Below are 25,122 nucleotides of genomic sequence, written 5' to 3' on the forward strand. Positions count from 1 at the left end.
TTTAAAATTAAGAAAAAAAAGTCTGAGAAACTGTCATAGCCACAAGGAGAATGAGAAAGCATGACTACTAAAGTATTGTGGTGTCCCAGGTGGGATCCTGAAACAGAAGAGGGACATGAAGTATAAACTAAGGAAACAGGAACAAAGTAGGGTCTTTAGTTAATATATTGTAACAAATGTACCATACTAATGGAAGATGTTAATGGGGGAAAGTTGGTGTGAGTATATGGGAATTTTCTGTACTAGTTTCCCAATTTTTCTGTAAATCTAAAAACTATTCTAAGCAAGCATTTTTAGAAAAAAATTCAACTTCCAGGGCCCTATTCCAATAATTCCAATTCTGAAAGTCTTTGGCAGGGTACAGGAATCTGCATATATATTTTTTTACAGAACCCTTCCCCTCATCTGATAAGTAGAATGCAGATAATCCAGGGACCACTGGTTGAAAAAAACTGTTATCTAGGGGTTGGGTGGGGGTGGGAGTGGGGGTGGGACTTGGCTGAGAGGGCTAAGGCACAAGAAACCTTCACCCAACTCTGTTCTTACATTCAAAGGCTCTCCTGGACCACCACTTGTGGTTGCCACTGTATTCTGACACAGATCAGGTGGGGGTGAATCTGGATGACCACAAGCAGTTTCGGTTCTTGTCTAAGCAGCACTACTATAAAAGCTCCCATTTGTTTTAAGCTGTTACATTTCAGGGTAATTTGTTATGTAGCAACAGATGACTGATACCCAATCCTTTTAAGCCAGAGTCTTTCATTTCCAGAGACATCAAGCTTAACTTGTGATTTAGGGTGGGATCCAAACAATAATCATATAGCCTGCATGCTCATTAAATAGTAGCTGCTCAGTTCTTATGGTACACCCTGCCAAATACTTCATTTACATTTTCCCATTTAACAGATATATGGAGGTAGGTATTTTCCATCCCATTCTACAGAGTGAGAAAACAGGCGCAACTAGGGAAAGTGACTTGCTGCAGCTGACAAAGGAGGCGGAGCCAGGATGGTTTACCCCATGCCTGAGCCCTTTCGCTTAACCACAATGCCCCAACTACTTCCAACTTCACTTGCACCTCCACCCCTCCTCCCTCCTCATCTGGAACATTTGCTTAGCTCAAATGTGGCCTCTCTGTGAGGACTCCTGACACTTCCTCTACGTTGCTCCCCCTCCCTGTCCCTCAGAACACAACATGCACTACTAAAGACACAATCACACGCCATGCAGTCAGTCCTCTGATCCGTTCCTCTTCCCCATCAGAGTCAATGACATCTACTCAGCTGGCCAATGAGATATGAGGGGCATTCTGCCTACTTATGATCAAATGCCCACTGTGTTCTGCTGTGGACTGCTACGAGCTTTCCTCATTCTTAAAAACGGACACATGGAAGGCAGGAATGTGCTCTCTTCCCTGTGTGGGAAGAGCTGATTCTTGCTGCTGCTGCAGCCAACATGCTGACCGTGCTTGATCTCACGGCTGAGCCACTGGACCCACTACACGGCCTGACTGCCTAAACCTATGCTGACGATTCTGTTACTTATGGCCAAAAGCACACCTATGGATCAAGATCTAAAACCTCCCTTTGCTTATTTCTGCTGCCTTCCCGCTCCTAAAATGTAAGCTGCATGCCAAAAGGGACCTTGTCCCTCTTGTGTCACTGTATCCCCGCCACACGGATTGGGCATATGATTGCTGAATGAATGAATGTATGAGGCCCCAGCTCCTCCAGGGCAGGGGCTCAGCCTACTCATCTCTGTGGCTCTAGCAAGTGGCAGGGACTCAAAAGCCTCTTAGATCAAAAGGCCACGGAAGCCAGAAGACAGCCACTCAAGAACCCAATTTAATAAGATTTACAAGTCGACACGTACAAAAAAAACCTAACAATGTACAAGTCATTGCCAGACTAGGGACAGAATCTGGAATGCAGAGAGGCCCCTGGTGGGGGCCCCTACATGGTGGCCATCTGAAGGTGTTTTCCCACTGATTCTCTACATCTTGGCCTTACCTAACAATGGAACCAAACCCCAAACTGAGGCTAACATTTGAGAGCTACACAGATCTAACCTGTTCTCTCCCTGGCCTCCCTGCTCCAGGAGTGGAACTGAAAGAAGGGGAGCGACTATTACCCTAGAGAGGCCGGGGCCTCTGGCACCAGCCCATAGGGACCTTGCAGCTGTCCGATGACTGTGCTTCTCCTGCCTACATATAGTCGAATGCTCACTGTGTCTGCAAGCTGGGCTGGCCCGTGGGGAGGGTGTGAGGGAAGCAAAGGGGTGCCCCAAATGTCTTGGAGAGGCGAAGGGAGACATAACAGGGCAGGGGGTCCCCATCTCCACGGCTGCCCTGCCCCCACTAGCCATCTGCCAGGAATCACCACTGCAGGGGGCCGATGTCAGCCCCCATCTCCTCCTCCTCCTCTTCCTCCTCTTTCAGCTGGAAGGGCTTCACCGGCCACTTCACCCTCACGATTGGCTCCACGTGGTCCTGAAGCCGGTGCCGCTTCATGTGGGCATTTCGACTCTTAATCTTGTCGAACACCCTGAGGAGTCACCAGAGGATGCAGGTCAAAGCAGGGGGAGGTGGGTGGCCCAGGGGGGATGAGTGCACCCAGGGAAGGGGCTGGTACCTCTCACACTCTCTGCAGGGAAAAACGCTCTGGCCCTCGGCGCTCCCGGGCCGTTCGGGGGTGCGCTTGGGGCCAGTGTTGGGGCTGGAGTTGAGGATGGACTCCCTCCTATAACTTTTGGTCTTTATCTTCAACTCAGGGGTTGGACGGTGGCTAGGTCTCTCTCGAGGGCTGCAAGTGACCTGCAGAGGGGGCAGAAACCATGGAAGGGAGCTGACCCTTCTGAGAGAGGTGCAGGGATACAGGGCACAAAGTCTTCTGCAGGGAAACCCTTCCCATGGAGCACCCTCCCCAACCCCAGCTTGGATTGGCAGTGGGCGTCCAGACCCCCAAGACCCTACCTTTGCTTCTGCCCTGTCTGCTTCATCAGGCTCTCTCTTGAGCCTCTTCTCCAGCCCTGGGGCTCGGCCACAGTCAAACTTTATCATCTTTTTCCAGATGTAATAATACTCAACACACTGGGCTACAGTCTTTGTCTGGATCTAGTGAAAGAAAACAGAAACTGGCTATGGGCAGCCCCAGCCACCACTTAGAAATGCTCGCTCCCTCTTTTGGCTTGGCCTGCCCATTCACTACAGGAGCAGAGAACCCCAAAGTCCCCCCAGGTGACGAGGGGCTCAGGACTGGAGCCACCAGAGCCAAGACTGGTTGTGCTCTGCACGCTCTGAGCAGCAAGGCGAGCCCAAGAACCTTTCCCTGTGGGAAGACGCACATGAAGGTACACTGTAGGATGCTCACTGTGACAGAATGGAAAAGTTTAATTGCTCTAGAAAGAAAACTTCTTAGGACAATTAAACTGGCCATTTCATCACTTTAGAAAGCACTTTCTCACGGTGATTTTTTTAAAAAAATATATCTTTATTGATTTCATAGAGAGGAAAGGAGAGGGATAGAGAGATAGAAACATCAATGATAAGAGAGTCACTGATTGGCTGCTTCCTGCACACCCCCCAATGGGGATTGAGCCCGCAACCCGGGCATGTGCCCTGACCAGGAATTGAACCCCGATTGCCTGGATCCTGGGTCGACGCTCAACCACTGAGCCATGCCCAGCCGGGCGTCACCGTGATTTTTTCAGCGTTGTGTGCAGTCACAAACCAGGAGCCAAAATAGTATTTCCTCTGCCTAAAAAAAGTTGGGCTTCTGTTTCCAAACAAGATGGGACAACAGGAACAAGATTTACCTTCCCATCCAAAACAATGACAAGAAACAGTCAAAATGTAGGTAACAGTGGTTGATAAGACACTAGGCATCAGTCAAAAAAAGTTTCTTCTATGAGAAAGAAACTAAAACATCACAGTTCGAACTTACAACCTTGAATATATGTTCAGGCCAGGGCCCAGGGAGGGGGATCCAGGCAGAGACCAGCAGACTTCCTGAGTTGAGATAGAGCAGTGTGTCTGGGGAGACCAAGGTGGTGAGAGTCCATAGGATGAAGTACAGCAGTGGAGAGAGCTGCACAGAGAAAAACTCCAGAAATCTGGAGAGAGTGCCCCTCGAGCATTCAGTGAAGTGCTGAGCAGCATGTGAATAGGAGGAGATGACCCAAAGTTGGGTAAAGAACTGCCAAGAAGATTAGAGGGAAAGGTGCCCATCGCTTACACAGGGCTAGGAATAGTGCCTGTTCCCATAAGCCTGGGTGGAAAACCTTCTAATTCATGGGGCATTGACAGTGTAATGAGAAGGGTCTTGCCTCAGTAATGAGGAATAATTAACTCTAGAAAAAAGTTGTTCTGGTCCCATCTAAAAAAACTCTAAAAGCAATACTCAAAAGGAACAAGTCATTTTCAAGTAATTATGCCACAGAACCAAGTTCAAGAATATTTATAGAATGCAAAATATCCAGCATTCAACAAGCTAAAATTCACAATGTCTGGAATCCAACGTAAAATTACCAGGCATGCAAAAAAAAAAAAAAAAAAAGACACATAATGGGGAGAAAAATCAATCCATCGGAATCAACCCAGAATGAACATAGATGTTAGAATTAGCAGGGAAGGACATTAAAAGTTAGCGTAACTGTATAACATGTGTTTAAAAAGTTAAGTAGGGACATGGAGGATATAAAAGAGACTTATATAGAACTTCTAGAGATGAAAACTACATTGCATGGGATTAACATCAGATTAGACACTGCAGAAGGTAAGATTAGTGAACTTGAAGATACAAAAGTGGAAACCATACAAAATGAAATACAAAGAGGAAAAAAAAAAGAATCAGTAAAAAAGAAAAGAACATCAGTGAGCTGTGGGCTGTGGGACAACTGCAGGATGCCTAACACACACCTAAGTGGAGTCTTCAGAGGAAAAGGAAGGGACACACAAAATATCTGAAGAAATAATGGAAGAAATTTCCCCAAATTTAATGAAAACTATAAACCTACAAGTCTAAGAAGCTTCACAAACCCCAAGCATAGGGGAAAAAAATGAAGAAAACTACTCTAAACCATATCATAATAAAATTGCTCAAAATCAGTGAAAATGAAAAATTCCTAAAAACAGCCAGCCAGGGAAAAAAACACATGTTATATACACAAAGAACAAAGACAAGAAAGTAAATACATTTATTGTTGGGAATAAGAGCAAGAAGAAAATAGAGCAGCATCTTTAAATCACTTAGAGAAAAAATTGTCAACATAGAATTCTATATTTAGCAAAGATATCTTTCAGAAATGAAGGCAAAATACTCTTAGATATACAAAACTGAAAGAATATATTGTTAGAAAACCTGCACTACAAGAAATGTTCAGTGATTTACATTGATTGCTTCTGGAAAATGCTGCTAGACAGAAATATAGATCTACACAAAGGAATGCAGAGCAGGGAAAATGGTAACAATATGGGTAAATGTGTAAGACTTATTTAAATCTCTCTAAAAAAACAATTGACTGTTTAAACAAAAGTAATAGCATTGTATTGTGGGTTTATAACATGTAAAAAAGAATGCATAACAACAGCAGTAGAAAGGCCAGGAGGAGAAATGGAAATATGCTACTATAAGGCTTTCCTTCTGCACATGAAGTGCTATCAAATCACTTGCAGGTAGACTGTGATAAGTTACTGATGTGTTGTGTAAACCCTAGAGCAAACACCAAAGTAATAAAATAAAGAGTTATAGCCAATAAGGCAACCAAGGAGATAAAACAGAATCCTAATATTTACCACATTAATCCAAAAGAAGTCAGAAAAAGTGAAAGGGGGAATAAAGAACAAACTGGACAATTAGAGAACAAAAAACAAGATGACAGACTTAAACTGAACCATCTCAATAATCACATTAAATGTAAATTATATAAATACCTCAATTAAAAGGCTGAATATTTCCTATGGAATAAAAAGCAACATCCCACACACACTACCTGCAAACTGCAAACTAATTTATGGTGACATAAAGTAGATAAGGAGTTGACTAGGGACCAAGGGGCAGGAGGAAACTGTGGGGATGATGGATGTGATCCATGGTGATAGTTTTACAGTTACATAAATATGTCAAAACATCAAATCTTATACTTTATGTGCAGTTTATGTCCATCAAGTTTTAAAAAAAAAAAGAACAAAAAAATCAGCAGGACATTAGGTGCAGCAGGATGCCCTTTTTAAAGCACGTGTGTATGTGTGTAAGATCTGTACAGACAAATGCCTCCAGTGTACAACCAAACAGAGGCTATCAGTCAGAAGGACTGTGGGAGGGGTGTAGAGGGCTTTATCTGAGCATGTGATGCATTTCTGTACTGTTTGGAGTTGTTCATAATAAGGGCTTCTTAAAATTATAAACTGTTTACAATATGAGCAGAGTGTCACCCCTGACAGGCCCTGCAGCTCTTGCTTGGTTTGTCTCGGCTATGTGAGGTGGGGCCTTGTCTACACCATGCACCCATGCGTGCTTTACCGTCTTGTGTATCAGGTAAAAGTCTTTCTTGTGAGCACAGAACGCCTTCTTAAAGAGCCTCTTTTCCATGGGGGTCCAGATGTCTGAGCCTATTGGAGAAAGTCAAAAGGGGGAGAGATTTCTCCTCTGGGACCACAGTGATGGCTGGAATGCTGATCACCCTCCTTTTATAACTACCATTACCGAGCACCAATTACGGGCCAAGCATTCTGCTAAGCCTCTTACCTGCTTTATCTCATACAATCACAAAACCATTAGCAGGTAGGGACCATTACTGTCCCCATTTTACAGACGCAGTAACTGAGGCTTCCACTGATTAAGAGATTTGCCAAGGGCAGGTGGGGGCCCCAGGCCGCCTGACTCCAGGGCTGATGTGCACGCTCCCTGACCTGAGCCTGCCTCCACCTCCCTGTGGCCAGGGACATCCCCTTCCCAGCTGGGCAGAGCCCACGAGGGAACCACTGGGAAAGGGAAGCTAAGATTCAACTAGAAGACTACAGCGCCCACTGAGTCACCCTAGAGAGGACAGGCCCTTCTGGAAAGGCAGGCAAAGCCTGCAAGAGCACAAGCCAGAGCTTGCCATCAAAGCTGACTGGTTTGGGGGTCTCAGCCAGGCAATTGCACGGGCACCTTGCTCCAGTCACCTGTGTAGCGATAGTCGGTGAGTGGGTGAGTCTGTGGCTTCTGGGGTCCTCTGAGTAAGAGGGTCTCCAGGGCAACCTGGAACAAGAGGAGTTGTAGGCTACTTACTGAGGGAGGGGAGGGGAAGTAGAGGCCTACCTTCATTGTCTCATTCATTCACAAATTTACAACCTTCCCCATCCCAGGGCTGCTGTGTGGTTGGTCCGAGGACTGGCCACCACCTGTGAGCCATCTGTGGGCAAGTGGACTGCATCCCTAAGCATGCTGTTGCTTTTCATAGCGAGATTTTTGTAATGGAGGACACAGCGTGTGGGTTTATTCTGGTACAAGCTCCTTATCCCTTCCAGGGCCAGCATGTTAGGCAGCAGCTCTGCCCACTGCCCACTTTATTTTCCTCGGCACTAACTGTTCCCTAATAATTTTTAAAACATATTTTTGTTTGGACTCTCCTAAAATGTAAACCCCATGAAGAGAGGGATTTTGTCGTGCTCACCAGCATAACCCGTTAGGACCAGCTGTGTAACCAGCAGGGCCCAGTGCGAAATGAAAACATGGGGCCCTTCTGTTAAAAAATGAAAATTTTCAAGATGGTGTCACCAGAGCCTTAAACCCAGCAGGGGCCTAGTGGGCCCTGCCCCAGGGCCACCATCATTAGCTACTCAGTGGGGCTCAACAAATATGATTTATGCTGAGCACCTACTATGTGCAGCCATGGCCCCTCTGCTAGAGAAAAAGCAGAACTGCGGTACTGCCTCTTGGGTCCCTAACTTGGTAATTTGACTTTTCCTCTCCCACTCCTCAGAGCAGGACTTTTAACTTCTTTTCTAAGCCTCAGGACTGAGGAGGACCCTTGGAGGAGGCAGAGGCATTTCGGTTGCACCAGAGGTTTTCATACTTGGGTCAAAAAGATACAGCTCAATAAATCAACCAGATCAATTCAGGACCTGAGTTGGGTCTACTAGGCTCCCCTCCTCACTGCCCTGAGATTGAAGAAGAACCCAGGTGCCTTGCTGTTTTCCCAAATAAATGATTTACTGAGCCCATGTCTGCTCATTGGTGTGTTCAAGGGCCACACCAATCCCAGAGCTCCCCGGGGGGAGGATGGGGGATCTTCCTTAGGTTTTCATAGCTGCAACCCCCATGGTGGAGGCACGTGGCATGTACCTGGGGCCCCAGCCCAGGAGAACAGGGAGCTTCCCAAAGCTCCCAGAGTCCCGCCCCTGCCTCCCTCACCTGAACATTGCCCTGGGCTTCGTGCAGGCAGTGCAGAGCCAGCTCCAGGTTGGTGCCCCCTCCTGGCATTACACTGGAGCAGGCCACGTTGCAGAGCTCGGTCACTGTTTCCAAATGTGGCCCCAGCAGAGTGCAAGGGAGAGGAGACAGGGAGTCAGCAAGGGCCAGGGAGGAGGCTCCCCGACAGTACAGACAAGCGGACTCCTTGTCACAGTTTCCCTCACATTTCAGTTAAAAGCCCACTGAGGGAAGGGAGGGACAGGAGGAAGGGCAGAAACCCTGCTCCTGGCACCTGCTCTGGATGGCCTGGCCAGCTGTTGAATGAGAAGGGAGGTGATGGCAGGAGGCAGCAGCATGGAAGAAGCTATACTGGACTAAGGGCTAGTTCCCTCCCTCCCAGGAGACCCTGCTTCTTGGTCAAGGTGAGAACTGGGAAGAGAAATTCCTTGGAGATGGGGTGGGGGCGTGGCTTGGGAATTTGGCCCCAAAGTCCCAGCCACCTCTATCCTGCGTTTCCAGGTTGGTCATTACATCTCCCCATGGCTTCCAGACCAGAGAAGCTAAATGCTCATCAATTCCAGCCAGCAATCTGTCCTGGAGCTCCGGGATCTCAGCCTGAAATCTGCTTCCTATGTTGATGTGTCTGAAAGGAGGTCACATACAGATATGCGAGATACATGTGACTAAGATGAGAAATAAAAGAGTTGCATGGTGTGCCCTGCTCTGCGGAACCCCCATCACCTCCGACGTGCTGAGTGTTGGTTACCCCTGACAGACACGTGCAGGCATTCCAGAAACCTCTCAAGGGATCTCTCCTTCCTTCCTCCAATTTCTTTTATTGCCAGATTTCTGGCCTCAGGTGTCTGTCTCTCTTGAGGTCTAGGACAGGGGACGTACATGCTGATACCTGACATACTTCTACACCCATGGCCACATCCATTTAACCACTGTGCCATCACCAATTCTACCTAGAACCCCAGGGTCTTGGGAATTCTTTCCAGATAGGCCCAACTATGGTATGTTTGGACAAAGGAATATTGGGGGAACTTCCCACATGTACCTGGAGAAACCCACCACTTCTCTCCTGGGGAGACTCTGTAGCTATACCTGATCCTCCTGTGATGTGGGAGCCCTTGGGAAACACTGACACTGGAATGTAAGGAGGGTAAAAGCAGCCCCGCTCTGGAAGGACCCTCAGGTTCTGAATCTGTCCCAACTCACGGTTCAATGCTGATCTTGGTGTCATCCTTCACCACACAGATGCCAAAAGAACCATCCACTTGATCTAGAAAAAACACAACGAAACACCTCTAGAAGACTGACTAGAAGTGATCCACGGGGCCCCTTCTGTCTGCCTTCCCAGAGCAGCTGAAAGCAAGCTCTTGAAGCCTGCATGGTATAAAGGTTCCTCAAAAAATTATATGGTAATATGATCTAGCAATCTCACTTCTGGGTACTTATGCAAAATAACTGAAATCGGGGTCTCAAGAGATACCTGCATGCCCATGTTCACTGCAACACCATCCATAATAGCCAGGATGTATAAACAACCTAAGTTACCACTGCCAGTTGAATGGGTAAAGAAAATGTGGTATATACATACAGTGGAACATTGCTTCGCCTTTAAAAAGGAAATTCTGCGATACGCAACAACATAGGTGAACCTTGAGGACAACCTTTAGAACATTATGCTAAGTGACTAAACCAAAGAAAGATTGTATGATTCCACTTATATGAAGTATCTAAAATAGTCAAATCCATATAATCAAAGAGTGGAGTGGTGGTTTACAGGGGCTGAGGAAGTGGGAAATAGGTAGTTACTAATCAATGGGCATTAAAGCCCTGGCCAGGTAGCTCAGTTGGTTAGAACATCGTCCCTATACACCAAGGTTGTGGGTTTGATCCCTGGTAAGGCCACATACAAAATGCATGAATAAGTGGACAACATATTGATGCTTTTCTCTCTCTCCCTTTCTCTCTCTCTAAAATCAATCAATAAATAAAAAATTTAAAGTTTCAAGTAAGCAAGATGAATAAGCTCTAGAGATCTGCTGTATGACATATAATCACAATATTGTATTGCACACTTAAACATTTGTTAAAAGGGTAGATCTCATGTTAACTGTTCTTATCACAGTAAAGTAAAAAAATTTTTAAAAGACTGCAAGGAAAGTAGATAGGACTTCTGAAAACACACAGTAAGGAACTCAGCAAAACAACAAATTAACTGATAAAAATTATATGGAAAAAACCAGTAAGTTCAAGTCTCTGGAAGTTGTCCTAAAGGCATAGAGCATTAAGAAACACACTGAAGAAAACTGGCCAAATCTTAGTAAGAATGGTTAGAATCTGTGACATCTTAGCCATGACCCATCTTACCCACCTGGTCTCCTGCTCTTAACAGACTCTACCCAGAGTGCTCTACTCCAGGTAGGTGCAGCCAAGGAGATGGGGGCTCCCTCTCCCCTTAACTCCCATGCTTAAAGGATTAAAGGGAAGTATAATAATAATTTCTCATCAAAGAGAGAATACCATTAAGGGGAAGAAATTATTATTATTTTTTAAAGGAACCAAATGGAAATTCTGGGGTTAAAGAAGTACAATAACCAAAATGAGACTCAATAGTAATGATCAACAAACTAACTTGCTGATAGATCAATGGCCTCCTGAGCTGGAACAGACTCTCTATTTTTAAAATGATATAAAATTATACAAAGTAATAATTATGACAATGCCTTGTTGGGTTTCTAATATATAAAAATGTAATATAACAGTAATAGCAAAAGTGTTACAGAAAACAGAGATAGAAGAGCAATGTTTCTATGTCTCATTAATAAGTTATGGCACATCTGGAAAGGTTGTCATATTCCGTATATATAGTGTAGGTCCTAGAGCAACCACTAAAAAATGACTAAGAAAACATGAAGAATTAAAGGGATTAAAATGTAACACTAGAAAATATTCACTTAAATCAAAAGAAAATAGAAAAGAAGGAACGGGAGAACAAGACATGAGACCTGTAGAAAATAAAAAGCAAAATGGCAGCTGTAAATCCAATCACATCAATATAACATTAAATAAGAATGGATTAAACAAACCAATCAAAAGGCAGTTTGTCAAACTGGGTTAGAAAACATATGCTCCAACTAATGCTGTCTATAGGAGGCATGCTTTATTTTTAAAGGCATAAATAGGTTAAAAATAAAAGGACAGAAAAATATGTATCAAGCAAACAACCATAAAGGGGATGGACTGGCTATACTAATGTCAGACAAATTAGACTTTAAAACAAAAGATACTACCAGAGATGACATAATTATCATAATGATAATAAATGATAGCACAATCATACCATCATGATAAAAGGTCAAGCCATCAGGAAGACATAACAATTATAAACATGTATGCACCTAAAAACAGAGTCTAAAAGTACAGGAAGCAAAACTTGACAGAATTGAAAGGTGAAATATACAACTTAATAATGGCTGGGGATTTCAATACTTTCAATAATGGGTAGGACAACTAGGCAGAAGATCAACGAGGAACAACACTATAAGCTAACTAGACATAACATATCAACGGAGCATTCTGCCCAACATCAGTAGAATACACATTCTTCTCAAGTACACATGGGACATATTCTAGCCCATAAAACATGCCTTGATAGATTTAGAAGTACTGAATTCATGCAATGTGTTCTCTGACCACAAAAGAATCAAATTAAAAATCCATAAAAGAAGGTAATTTGTAAAATGTGTAGGAATTAAACAACAAAATAATATTCAATGTATCAGAAGAAATCAAAAGAGAAATTTAAAAATATTTTGAGATGAATGAAAATAAGAATACAACATACTAAAACTTACAAAATGCAGCCAAAGCAATGCTCAGAGGGAAGTCTGTAGATGTAAAATGTATTTAAAAACAAAACAAATCTCAAATCATTTATGGCTCATTAATATTCAGCAAGGGTGCAACACAATTAAATGGGAAAAGGTCTTTTCAAATAATGGTGCTGGAACAATTTAAACCCACATGCAAAAGAATAAATTTGGATCCCTACCTCACATAGAATATAAAAGTTAACTTAAAATGGATCAAAGACCTAAATGTAAGAGTTAAAATTATAAAACTCTTAGAAGAAAACATGGTTTGTAACCTTTGGTCAGGCAAAACACCTTAGATATAACACCAAAAGCACAGCTAATGAAAGAAAAATAAATTGGACTTCATAAAAATTAACTTTTGTACTGCAAACATTACCATAAATAAAATGAAAAGACAACTCACAAAATGGGATACAGTGTTTGTAGGAAAATCATATATCTGATACGGGCCTTGCATCCAGAATATGCAAGGAACTCTCAAGAATCAATAATTAAGATACCTCCATATTTGAAATGGGCAAAAAATGAATAGAGATTTCTCCTAAGAAGATATAAATATGGACAATAAGTACATGAAAAGATGCTCAACATCATTAGCCATCAGGGAAATGTGAATCAATACCACAGAGACACCATTTTACACCTACTAGTGTGATTACAATAAAAAAGATAGACAGTAAGTGCTGGCAAGGTTGTGGAGAAACCAGAATTTTCATACAATGCTGGTGGGAATTTAAAATGGTCTAGTCATTTTGGAAAACAGCCTGGCAGTTCCTTAAATGGTTAAACATACAGTTACCGTAATGACCTAGCAATTCCATTCCTAGGTATCTAGCCAAGAGAAATAAAAACACATCCACACAAAAACTTGTATATGAATGTTCATAACAGCATTACTTATAATAGCCCAAAATTGGAGACAACTAAATGCTCATCAAGTAATGGATGGATAAAGAAAACATGGTCTATCCAGACAATGGGGTGTTATTCAGCCACAGAGAAATGAAGCACTGATCCACGGTACAGCCTAGATGGACCCTGAAAACACGCCGAGTGAGTACACTAGACACAAAATGCAATGTGTGATTCCACTTACACAGAAAGTCCAGAATAAGCAGGTCCATAGGGAAAGTAGATCAGTAGTTTCCCAGGGCTGGGATACTGGGGTGATGGGGATATGGGGGTGTAGTGTTTCTTCTGCGGGTGATGAAAATGCTCTATAAAATTAACTGTGTGATGAATGCAGAACCCTGTAAATAGACTAAAAAACACTACATTTTAAATAGTGGTTCATATGGTATATAAATTGCATCTCAATAAAGCTGTTTAAAATGTTACACGTAAGGGTAGGCAGGATGCTCAGGCTAAATGGCCTCTATGTTTTCTTTCTGGCTGTAAAACTCTAAGCACCTAGAAGGCTGCTGATCACAGATGGTCCTGGGATACCTATAAGCAGCAATGAGACCTACAGCCACAGGCGGGGGAGAATCTCTGGACCAAACGCTACAAGGGAGAGTGGGGCTGGTCCACAGGAGGTCCGCCAGGTGAAGACCAGAGATCTGCAGCACAGCTTCACTCACCAAGCATGGTGCTGATGAGCTTGTCAGGCCCGGCCTGAGCTGACGTGGAACAGAGAGTGCTGAAATACAGCCCAGACCCCTCCCGGATGGGGCTGAGCATTGGGGGTGGCGTGTAGGGAGGGCACTGGAATAATCCCTTTAGGAGGCGGTCCACCAGGAACACGGGAGACCGCAGGCAGCTCTGGTGGCATCGTCCTGGGCCTGGCTCCCCAAACGTGGAGCGGGGTGGAGGGATGAACAGTGCCTTGGGCTGGGGGCGCTTCTTCCGCTTCCTATGCTGGCTGCTCTCCTTGCTTTCTCTCTCTTCCATGTCTTTCTCTTGTCCCTGGGGAAGAAGAGAGTTCCACCTGAGGCCACCTGCCACACAGCTCAGTCCTCAAGATAGCATGAGAAGGAGAAAAGGAACTGATCATGGAGACAGAGGGAAGCATGACATGCATACCCCTGTGTGTCCATGCCCAAAGCCCTCAGCAAAGGAGGCAGAGCAGGGCTGCCTCTCCTGAGCGGGACCCCAGATCCTATGCTTGTGGTGGAAGGATGGACCCTTCTCAGGCACCCACACTCCAAGGAGACCCTGACTCAGAGGATTTTGGAAACGTGTGAGGTCAGTTTCAGTTGTTAACTTGACTGGCACTTAAATAGTGGGGGCCAGAGACACAGTAACAGTGTAACAAAATGAAAACATATTTCCCTCCAAGTGACCACAGCTCCTGTGAGACAATCAATGGGATCCATGCTCCCTGTCCCCAAGTCCAGCTTGCACTGTACCGGGCAGGATCCTCCAGTGCAGGCTGAAAAGACTGCATGCCTAAATTTACTGTGCTCTCTCTCACCTCCACAGTCTCCCCTCTTCTCTGCCAGTTGTACTCCTTCTCATCCTCCAGCTCTCAGCTCCAACACCCCCCCCCTCCAGGAAGTCCTCCCTGACCTCCTCAGGCTGGGTCTCTGGAACCCCCTCAAGGCTCCCAGAGCTCCCTCTGCTTCCTCCCCGGCCCAGCCCTGCCCATTCTGAGTCATCACTGTCTGGGGGTAGGTCTATCTACTCCACTGGACTGGAAGCCCCAGGAGTCAGGGGAGAGGCTATCATGGCACAGAGGAAAATCAGTGGATGATGAATGAACGAACACGCAAACCAAGCTCTTATGGAATCAGGATTTTTCTTGGTATTTGTTTGGGCTTTTCCCACAGCTTTCACCAGGAGGTAGGGAAAGCAGCAGGAAAGAAGTGGACTGACCAGCACCCACCTTGGCTGTGCTCCCCAGGACTCGGTGTGCTGGAGCCACGGGCACCGGCATGGGGATCTCCAAAGGGACTGTGTTGTCCAAGGACTTCTTGGCTCCTGGGGGACTCTGCCCGTCCCCCTCCAGCCTCAGCACTTGTCTTGTTGGTTTGTAAAACTCTGTGCCAAACACCTAAAAACAGAGAAGAGAAAGCTCTTCAGGAGAAACAGGAGGCATGGAGTGAAAGAGCTGCTCCAGCCTGAAGTTCCGACTCCTGGCCCCTCCTCAGGTTTCCCCAGATAATGGAGGATATCTCCCTCCTAAAATAAATGACACCCATTTACTCCCCAAAGCTTGTCAGAAACCCTGAAAGCACAGAACTTCCTGTGTGTGCCGCTTCACCTGCTCCTGCTTCCCTCGCGGTGATGGCCACTGGTCGCTGTGAAAGCACATGTGACTGCTCAGCCCCTTCTCGGTATAAAACATCTGGCTGCAGTTCTTGCAGATATAAGTGCTCCTTGGCTCGGCCCAGTCTGCAAGGCCCCCGTTTTGCTGGTTACTGCGGAAGACATGGCCAGAGGGAAGAATGCGAGAATGGGACTCTGTCCCTGAGCACTATGTTTTTTTTCTTTTTAAAGTTTGATCCACTAACAATTCTAGATGAACCCTAAGAATTGGAGACAACACCCCAATTCTTTAGGGCCTGGCACATACCTCTCCAGGACTGATGCATCCAGAGCTCGGTTACCCAGGGCCAGCACATAGAAGCCACCAGAGGACTCCCAAGGGGTTGCACTCCCCTAGGTGTGGGGGGCCTTCTGAACTTACCATCCACCTGCCATGTTCTCCTCCTTCATCAGATGGGGGAGCCGGTAGATATTTCCACCCTGAAGGTTAAAATATACCTGAACCAATGTATCAGAAAGGAGGTTTACAAGAGCTAAAACTCTAAGACGCTTAAAAGACTACACAGGTGTAATTCTTTGTGACCCTGAATTAGGCAATGGTTTCTTGGATGACACCGAAACAAAAGACAGAAGAGACAGCCCTGGCAGGGTAGCTCATTTGCTTAGAGCATCGTCCTGATATGCCAAGGCTGTGGGCTCAATTCCTGGTCAAGGCACATACAAGAATCAATCAATGATGCATAAATAAGTGGAAGGGTTGCCAGTTTGATTCCCGATCAGGGCACATACCTAGGTTGTGGGTTCGATGTCCAGTTTGGGCATGTACGGGAGGCAATCGGTCAATGTTTCTCACATCGATGTTTCTCTCTCTCTCTCTCTAAAAATCAATAAAAAAATAAAAATGGGCAAAGAATCTGAATAAACACCAAACCAAAAAGGATCTATGAACAGCCAATAAGCACATGAAGAGATGCTCAACATCATTAGCCATCAGAGCAATGCAAATCAAACCATAATGAGAGACCGCCGCACAGCCACTAAGATGGCTATGAAGAAAACTGGACAAGTGTTGGAGGGAATGGAGAGAAATCGGAGCTCTGTCGCTGTGGGTGGGAATGTAAAATGAGGCAGCTGCTCTGGAAAACAGACGGGCAGTTCCTATGGTTAAACACAGAATTCCCATATGACCCAGCAATTCCGCTCCTCAGTATTTCCCAAGAGAAACAAAAATATACATGCACACAAAAACCTGTACACTAATGTTCACAGTAGCACTATTCACAATGGGCAAGAAGTGGAAACAACAAATATGGATGAATATGTGATGTACCCATACCAAGGAATATTACTCAGCCACAAAAATGAAGCACTGACACACGCTACAACAAGAACTTTGAAACCATTATGCTGAGTGAAAGAAGCCGGTCACAAAAGGCCACATAGTGTTTGATTCCAATGATATGAAATGTCCAGAACAGGCAAATCATAGATACAGAAGGTAGATTCATGGTTGCCAGGGGCTGGGAGGGATGAAGATATTGGGGGATGACAACTAAGAGTATAGGGTTTCTTTCAGGGTGAAAATGTCCTGGCAAAGGGTGACTGATGTACCACCCTGTGATTATACGAAAAACCGCCGGTACCTGGATTCTGTTGAAGATCGTCAGCTTGGACTTCGAGTCCCGGGAGGGATCGGCTGGAGGCCCGGCTGAGGAGAAGGAGGCCATGGCGACCTGGCTGGGAGAAGCTGCACAGCACATGTCCATCTTCACCTTCTCCTTCCGGAAGCCTGAGAAGCGCTGGGCCCGGGGGTTGCTGGAGAAGAGCCTGTAGCCTCCACCCCGGGAGCAGGCCGTGCCCTTCTCACCTTTTGTGGCTCCTGATGCTGGGCCACTCTCAGCCTGGGTCTGCTTCCCGGGGACCTGGGCTCCGGGTGGCTCGTCCCCACCTGACTGGGTCTGCTGTGGGCCACCAGGGGAGAAGATGTCCCCCAAGTCCAAAGTCCCTTTTGCGGATCTCAACTGCTTGGCCAGAGAGGAGATGTCTGGATTCTCAGGAGGGTCCAGAGACGCGGCCATGAGAGCCGGTGGAGCGGTGGCCACCTTTGGTACTCCCTTAGAGTCCCATTTCGTGCTGCCAGGAGAGGCTGCTCTGGGGAACGCAGGTGTGGTTTTCCTCCTTTGGGCTGGGGAGCCCTCAGGCTCCGGGTTTCCAGGGCCAGCATGGAGAGAGTCAACAGCAGGTGTCGGCGGCAGGGGCTGCTGTGACCACGGGCCTGGCTTCAGGGCAGCCTGCTTCCCCTCAGGCATGGGGAGCTGGGAGGACACAGCAGCTGCCTGGGCCTGGGAGAAGATCCGCTGGGACTTGGTGATCATCTGCAGCACCTGCATCTGCTCGTGGCTCACCAGAGACTCCTGCGACTTCAGGAACAGCTGCCGCAAAAGAGGGGTGGCGTCCGATGGGAGCCCGCCAAGCTTCTGGACATCCTGCAGGCCAGGCTCCCCAGGGTTCTGCCATGGGAAAGTGTCACAGTCAAACTGGCTCTTTTTGGAAGCCCAGGGGTCATCTTCCCCACTGGCGTGTCGGGGATCACCGGAGGCCTCCCCGGGAGCCTTCAGGAGTGAGGAAGTGAAGGGCAGCACGTCCTCCAGACTGAGGCCCGAGCTGGGCGAGGGCTCCCTGGTTGGGGAGGTGCAGCTGGGCCCAGCGCTGGAGTCAGGGCCCTCTGGGGACTGCACGGCAGGGGCCTTGTGCACCATGAACACACTGTTCCCTTTGCTCTTGGGGCAGCCCGGCAGGTTTCGGTTCCGGAGCCACTGGAAGTTGTGGCTGGATGGCTGGGAACTGGAAGGGCCTGACTGGCCTCGGAACAGAGGCAGGCAGGTCGGCAGGGGCCCGCCCTCAGGCCAGCCCTCCAGGGTGGATGGGAGCTGGAGCAGCCAAGGCTCTGGCTCAGATGGATCAGGGCCACCATTCTCTCCTGCCCTTGAGTGGATGGCTGTGAACATGTCAGTGACAGGATCCTTCTGTGGGGGATGAGGCTCCTCAGGAGTCTCAGTGCCCAGGGATCCTGGGGCTGCTGGGATGCTCACTGGGGTGCAGGAGGACCCGGATGAGGGTGGGCAGGGATAGGCCATGTTCCTCCCTTCGCTGCTGTCTGAAGGCCCTGTTGGGGCCGGGCAGGAAGAAGGGATCTTCTGGTGGACGATGCTGCTCACGATACAACGCAGAAGGTCTCGGTTGGGCAGGAGGGAGCCAGGGGACCTGGCTTCTGGGGGCATCAGGGACCGTAGGCCACTGGGTGCAGGCGGGCCGGCCACCTCATGGGCGTGGGGGGAGTCCCCGCAGGCCTCCTCCTCCGCAGGGGCTTCCTTCAGGATGCACAGGCCATGCTGGACCTCATAGTGCCTGCGTAGCGAGCGGTAGTCGCAGTAGCTCTTGCTGCAGCCCTGCTCGATGCACACGAAGGGCTTGGTCTTCTGGTGGGTGAGCATGTGCCCAGTCCTGGAGCCACACATGAGAGGGAAGTCAGCGGCACTCCACTCAGGCCTCCCGCTGAAAGGACCCCGAGGGTGCCCCACGATTCAGACACTGCACTCAGCCCCCAATCTGGAAAGGGTGCTCCTCTCCCTCACCTTCAACTGAATCCCTTATCTGAGGAAAAAAATCAGTGGAAGCTAGGCTAGAGTTCGCCAAAGTGGGTTCCCAAGGAACACCAGTCCTCCAGTTGCTCCCTGAGGACTTGGGCTCAGTTGGCAAGTTTTGAAAAAACATTATGTGCTCCTGGGAGGTGCACAGGGCACAGGGGCAAATTCAAAAAGCCACATAGCAGATGATAGAGATGCATCTGTTTAACTTCCGATGTCTCTCACACTTACTTGCCCACAGAACTGTTTTTTGAAGTAGCCTCTGTAGCATCCCCAAGAACCAGAGCTCTCCAGAATGCACGGGGGGAGCTGCTAGCCTGGGGAACCCTTCCTTTAACAATGGAATGTCTGTCTTCTCTTGGATTCTCTAAGGAGACAGATACCTGAACTCCCACAGCAAAATGAAATTTACAGATGCCCAATTAGAAAACTTTCTAGAAAACAGCCAAATATGCCCATAATTTCTAAAATATAAGTGAACACAAATGTATATTATGTTTATATCATACTTATATCTACATTAACATATTATAAACACAAACAGATGAGTAGAGCAGGCTCTGGGTTCCCGACAGTCCTCCAGTGGACAGTTGTAAGTGTGGCATGTGGGGTTTGTCCAATAGATACTAAAGCCCTTCCCCAAAGGTCAGCCCTTGGCTTCCATCTGCAACAAGCAGCTGAGAAGGAATCAGGAGACCCTGTTTCTAGCCCCAACTGCTACCACTTGTGACATGAGCAGACTACTTCCTTTCCTTCGGGTATGGGTGGGCAAGAGGATAACATAAAAGACAAATTAATCAGAACCCCTGTAAAGGCCAGGAGCACTGTAAAAATGCAAAGGATTGGACGTCCCACTTGTGAGTCTCCTGGTTTGAGAAAATTTTCTTTCCTTCCTCACCAGCAAGAAAAGCTCATCACTTCCGAAACATCAAGAACAAAGGAAATTCTGCTTCGAACTCTTATAATGGGCTTTCTTTATAAAATCAAGAGTTCTTAAAAAATCCAGAGTTTTAAAAAAAGGAGTTAAAAAAGAAAACAAGTTAATGCTCCATTGCCATGTTCTAGAAACAGGCATTTCAGAAATTCTCATGCCCTGTGTTATCACAACGCATAGTCCTGATGGTACACAGATGGTTTTCCTGACACCCACCAAGGACTCGGAATGTTTCTCATTAGCCCAGTTCCCTCCCTGTCAGAACTGCCTAGAAAGCCATGCTGTTATGTTTTTAAACCACAAGGGTCCTGGCTACAATCACAGCAGTGATCTTCTCACTGGTATGAATCTGGGGGCTCAGAAGAGTGACCTGTCCAGGCCAGTGCCAGCCCTGCCCAAGCACTGGCAGTGTAAGAAGGGAGTCTGTGGCTAAGCACAGGTGGCATCCATCTGGGGCACATGGAGGTGGGACAACCCAATAGCAGGTGGGACAAGTTGATCTGGGAGGGGATGGGAGAGACATAGGACCGCCCCACTCCCCCGCAGCCCCCTGAACAGTAGTTTGGGGGACCAGACTCCTACATACAGGTGGTCCTGCCGCTTAAAGGCCTTGCTACAGATTTTGCACACGTGTTTCCTCTCCTGGCTGTGCGTCAGGTAGTGCTTGCTGAGAGAACTGGCACTGCTGAACACCTTCCCACAGAGGCTGCAATCCAGGAGTGGGTTTTGCGGGGAACTGTGCTGCCGCTTTCCTTTCCTCGCACTCCCAGAGGTGGCCCTGCCTCCTTCGTCAGTGTCTTTAGGCGCCTTGAGTGGGCCTAGCCCCAGGTCTAAACAGAAGAGAAAGCACAGAATATAGACATTAGGGCAATCAAGGAGCATGGTGGAGCACTCTGCAACCTGGAAGCAAAGCCATGTAGGGGGGAGTAGGGAGGAACTCTCCCACCTCAGCAGTTCTACTGCAGAGAAAACACCGTGTAGGAGCAGACAAGGGAGAGAAGGCACCCCAGTCCTCTGCACCTGCAGGAAGGCAAGCAGCCCTAGTGCCACACTTGGAAGCTCTCCTAGGACAAGGTGAGCAAGACCGGTGGGGTTTTATACCATCAATGGCACTCTTGGAAAGGCAAACCAAAAACACATACTCCAAAACCCTTTCTCCCAGCCAATTCTACTTCGGGGTTTTAAAGATATAAATGTAGGTTTGTACAGAGTTCGCTGCAAGGGAGTTAACGGCAGCACTGTTTTTCCTGGTGAAATGTTAGAAACACCCTACCATCTGACAGGAGGGTGTGCAGCTCACTGTACTGCAGTTTAAATGGTGTGTGACATATGCACTTAAGATAAAACTGTAGAAAAATACCTGACAACATGCTGATGCCGCACTAAGCAAGAAAAAGCAGCTTGCTGCAAAACAGAACTGTCCCAGTCATAGAAAAAGAAAACGTATTCAGAAAACAAACTGAGAGAATGAACTGACTGGTAGGGTTATGGGTCAGTTTAATTTTCCTCTTCTTGTGTATCTGAATTTTCCATGTTTCCTGCATCCCTCGGGTGAAATGATAAAAGGTACTTTAATGAATTACGTCATTGGAGGAACTGGTGAAGGGCTGAGAATGTTCCGCTGGGGAAGGGAGATGTCTTCAAACACCTGAGGGGCCAGCGTGTGGAGGAGGGAGTGGATTGCTTCTGTCTTGCTCCAAGGAACAGAGCTGGGTTTGGGGACTAAAGAGTAAAAGGGAGCTAATTTCAAATCACTAGAGCTGTAAGGTCATGGACACGGGCACTCCGCAGGCTCGAACAACACAATGGAATGAATAACTGCTACAACCGCCACTGGATGGCCTGCCCTCATGGAAGAAAGCAAACGCGCTAAGTTTTAAAAAGGGAATAAAAAGGGAATATACACTTAATACACCTGAAAAACCATGATTTTCTCAGTGACTTAACCTATGTTTTTAAAAATTTACGCGTGGGAGCCAGAGTGGGGATTTTTTTCTTGTTGTTCTATTTTTTTATTTTCTAAGTTTTCTTTAATAAATATGTATTACTTTTCTAATTTAAAAATTAACATAAGCCTGGCTGGGCCTGGCTCAGTGGCTGAGCATCGACCTAGGATCCAGGAGATCTCGGTACAATTCCGTCAGGGCACATCCCCGGGTTTCGGGCTTGATCCCCAGCAAGGGGTGTGCAGGAGGCAGCTGATCAATGACTCTCTCTCATCACTGATGTTTCTCTCTCTCTCCCTCTCCCTTCCTCTCTCTGAAATCAGTAGACATATTTTTTCTTAAACAATTAACATAAACATATGCATTTATATGGAGCTAAATTTAAGTTAGAGAAAAGTAAAGAATAAAAATTTAATATTCAGTGGATTTCTCCTTTTTAAAAAATAAGATTACCAAAATTCAAGTTTATTTGCACTTACCAGCATTTTTCAGGTGATTTCTGTGGCCTGGGTTGAAACCCCTAATTACTGTATCCCCAGGCCTGGCCTGGTGCCTACAACACTCAGATATCCCAGGTATCTAGGATTTCATGTTTAGCCACTGTTCCTACATGGTGACAAGACTAACGCCCTGTCTGCTACATCTTGGGCGGAGTGGGGCCTTGGAAGGTTTTCATTTTACCAAGTCTTCAGGACACTTTTTGAGCTGCTTGTTCTAATTAACGTTAGTATTTGTGTGCAGGGCTGCTGTCTCAGATGTGACCTTCCATGCGCACTGTGTGACTATAAATATCAAAGAGCTCTGGCTCGGTGAACCCATCTAAGCAACTTACTCAAGAACTCGTGAAGAAGGCTGAAAACAAAAACTGAATCTCTCTTGTGGGGGAAGCCTGAAGGCAAACCAAAAGGAGAGTTAACAAAGGTCTTGATGATTCTGTTAGTTCTCCCTTTGTTCCTCCACTGCTGAGGAGAAAGACTTAGAAATGGAGCAATGGGCTGGCTGAAATGAATTCTAACAATACGGGTAAAAATGACTATTATCTGTCCAGAGCTTTACAGTCTGCAAAGTGCATCCATGCTCATGCCTTCTTTTGCTCATTCCTACTGGTACTCTGGGGGGAAGAAGGTTGGGTATTAGGTATTACTGTCCCCCCACCTTACAATGAAGACACTGAGGCTTGGGAAGTTTAGAAGTAGCAGATTGACAGGCTCCCAGCTCACTCCAGAAGCATGAAAACAGCCTCTGAGAAGTGATAACGGATAGGAAAGTCTTGAAAACTCAAAGATCTATCCACACCACACACGAGATTAGGATGTCCCCAGGCATCCACATTTCAGTTTTCTTGACTAGGAAATTGGGGACGATTCCCAGGGGGGGAAAGTGACTGCTCCCTATTCACCTGTGGAAGAGAGAAATGTCCATGACCAATCAGTGCAGAGCCAACCCCTGGGTACCACTGGAACTTCCCAACAGCCTGCCAGGCTCTCAGACCCAGGTGGACAGCGTTACCTTGTAAAGAAGTCTGAGATTCGGGGTCTGCATACTCCTCCAGCAGCTTCACAGAGTCGCTGTCCTTCCCCGAGTACAGGGACACTGCGTCTAAGTTGTCCTCCAGGGCCTCGCCGGGCACATCGGGCTTTGGGAGGCTGGGGTCCAGGTCCAAACCACTCAGGCCCGCGTAGAGCAGGTCTCGGGTGCTGGGACCCAGATTCTGGTTGAGGGTGTCACTGCAGTTGAGTCCCTGGCTCTCAGAAAATGAAGGAAGGTGCATCTTGGATGGAAGAGGGCCCTCATCCCCAAGGCTGTACTGGTCCATGGTTATCTGCTGCCAGGTTTTGGTCAAGAGCTACTCTCCAGACGAACAGAGACACGTAAGGATTCCGGGAGGAGAGGGCTCTTGGTGGTCTCTGATTCCTGACAACGAACGAGGAGGAATCAAAATGATAAGACGGAAACACAGTGTGGTGGATAGAACAGGGACTTGGCATTCAAACAGACCTGTATTTGGGTCTGTTCTCTGACACTTAATAGCCATGTGACCCTGGGAGAGTCACTTAAGCTCCACGAGACCCAGTTTCCTCATCTGTGAATTGGGCATAAGCGTACTTCCATCATAAAGTGGTTGTAAGGAATAAATGGAAGGATTTCCGGCAACATGGTGGACTGAACTGACCTCTTTTCCAGCTACAAACACATAGAAATATGAGAAAAGATCATTTTTAATGCATAGCCAAGGTCAAGAGACAGGTAGAACCCAAGTGTCAGCAGCAGTGAGAAAACTCAAAGCCAGCAGTGTAAGCGCAAGTCAGCCCAGGGGAAAGTCAGGCTCAGATGCGGAGCTGCTGTCAGTATGGCACCCACTACATGTGGCCATGGAGCACTCAACATGTGACTGGCCCCAAACTGAGACATGCTGTCTGTCAGCGTAAAATACACACTGGATTTGGGAGACTCAGGACCAAAAATAATCTTTTTGTATTGATTACATATTACAGTGATAATACTTTGTACCTAGTGGGTTAAATATAGTGTGTTATTTAAATTCATTTCATTTGCCTCTTTTATTTTTTAATGTGACTCAGTATATTTCTACTAAAGAGCATTACCCTGGAGGCTGGGACATGGGGTCGTAATAGACACATGGGAAAAGGAAATAGTGCCTTGAGGTGACAGGAAATGGAGACCTGGGTCCTGGAAGAGCCATTCACAGGAAAACAAATAAGAGAAAAACTCTGCACACAGCGTAGAGAAACATCCCAAGAACTAGAAAAAAATAGGACAATGGGAGACAACAAAACTTAGCATAAGAAAAGGAGAAGTTAGTATGTGACAAGAACATTTTTTTTAATCCTTACCAGAGGATATTTTTTCCATTGCCTTTCAGTGAGAGTGGAAGGGGGGGGGGGAGGAGAGAGAGAGAAAGAGAGAGAGGGAGGGAGGGAGGGAGGAACATGGATGTGAGAGAGACACATCAGCTGGTTGCCTCCCGCACGCACCTTGACTGGGGCCGGGATAGAGCCTGCAACCAAGGTACATGCCCTTGGCCGAAATCAAACCTGGGACCCTTCAGTCCTCGGGCTGACACTCTAACCACTGAGGCAAACCAGC

At 46.8% G+C, this 25,122-nt stretch overlaps 1 protein-coding gene across 1 annotated transcript; it reads right to left on the bottom strand.

The window, feature by feature from the left end:
- Positions 1-2,374: 2,374 nt before the first annotated feature.
- Positions 2,375-23,830, bottom strand: ZNF541 (zinc finger protein 541). Its single transcript, XM_016216726.2, has 15 exons — positions 23,524-23,830; positions 20,655-20,898; positions 17,131-18,991; positions 15,909-15,967; positions 15,483-15,639; positions 15,105-15,272; positions 13,861-14,185; positions 9,615-9,678; positions 8,894-9,036; positions 8,394-8,497; positions 7,163-7,238; positions 6,519-6,607; positions 2,972-3,112; positions 2,631-2,812; positions 2,375-2,543 (listed from the first exon to the last, which is right to left on the bottom strand). Exons 1-15 carry the CDS (start codon positions 23,828-23,830, stop codon positions 2,375-2,377), a joined length of 4,089 nt encoding a protein of 1,362 aa, XP_016072212.2.
- Positions 23,831-25,122: the final 1,292 nt, after the last annotated feature.

Source organism: Miniopterus natalensis, chromosome 18, assembly GCF_054644295.1.
Source record: "Miniopterus natalensis isolate mMinNat1 chromosome 18, mMinNat1.hap1, whole genome shotgun sequence".
Lineage (NCBI taxonomy): Eukaryota > Metazoa > Chordata > Mammalia > Chiroptera > Miniopteridae > Miniopterus > Miniopterus natalensis.

Excerpts from the sequence above, each read along its gene's own strand:
- ZNF541 (XM_016216726.2), bottom strand. The coding sequence starts at position 23,830 with ATGGACCAGTACAGCCTTGGGGATGAGGGCCCTCTTCCATCCAAGATG. Across the intron at positions 9,679-13,860 it reads GCTCATCAGCACCATGCTTG|ATCAAGTGGATGGTTCTTTT; the intron begins GTGAGTGAAGCT and ends TGTTTTTTCTAG. Across the intron at positions 7,239-8,393 it reads AAGCCCAGGGCAATGTTCAG|GTTGCCCTGGAGACCCTCTT; the intron begins GTGAGGGAGGCA and ends CTCTTGTTCCAG.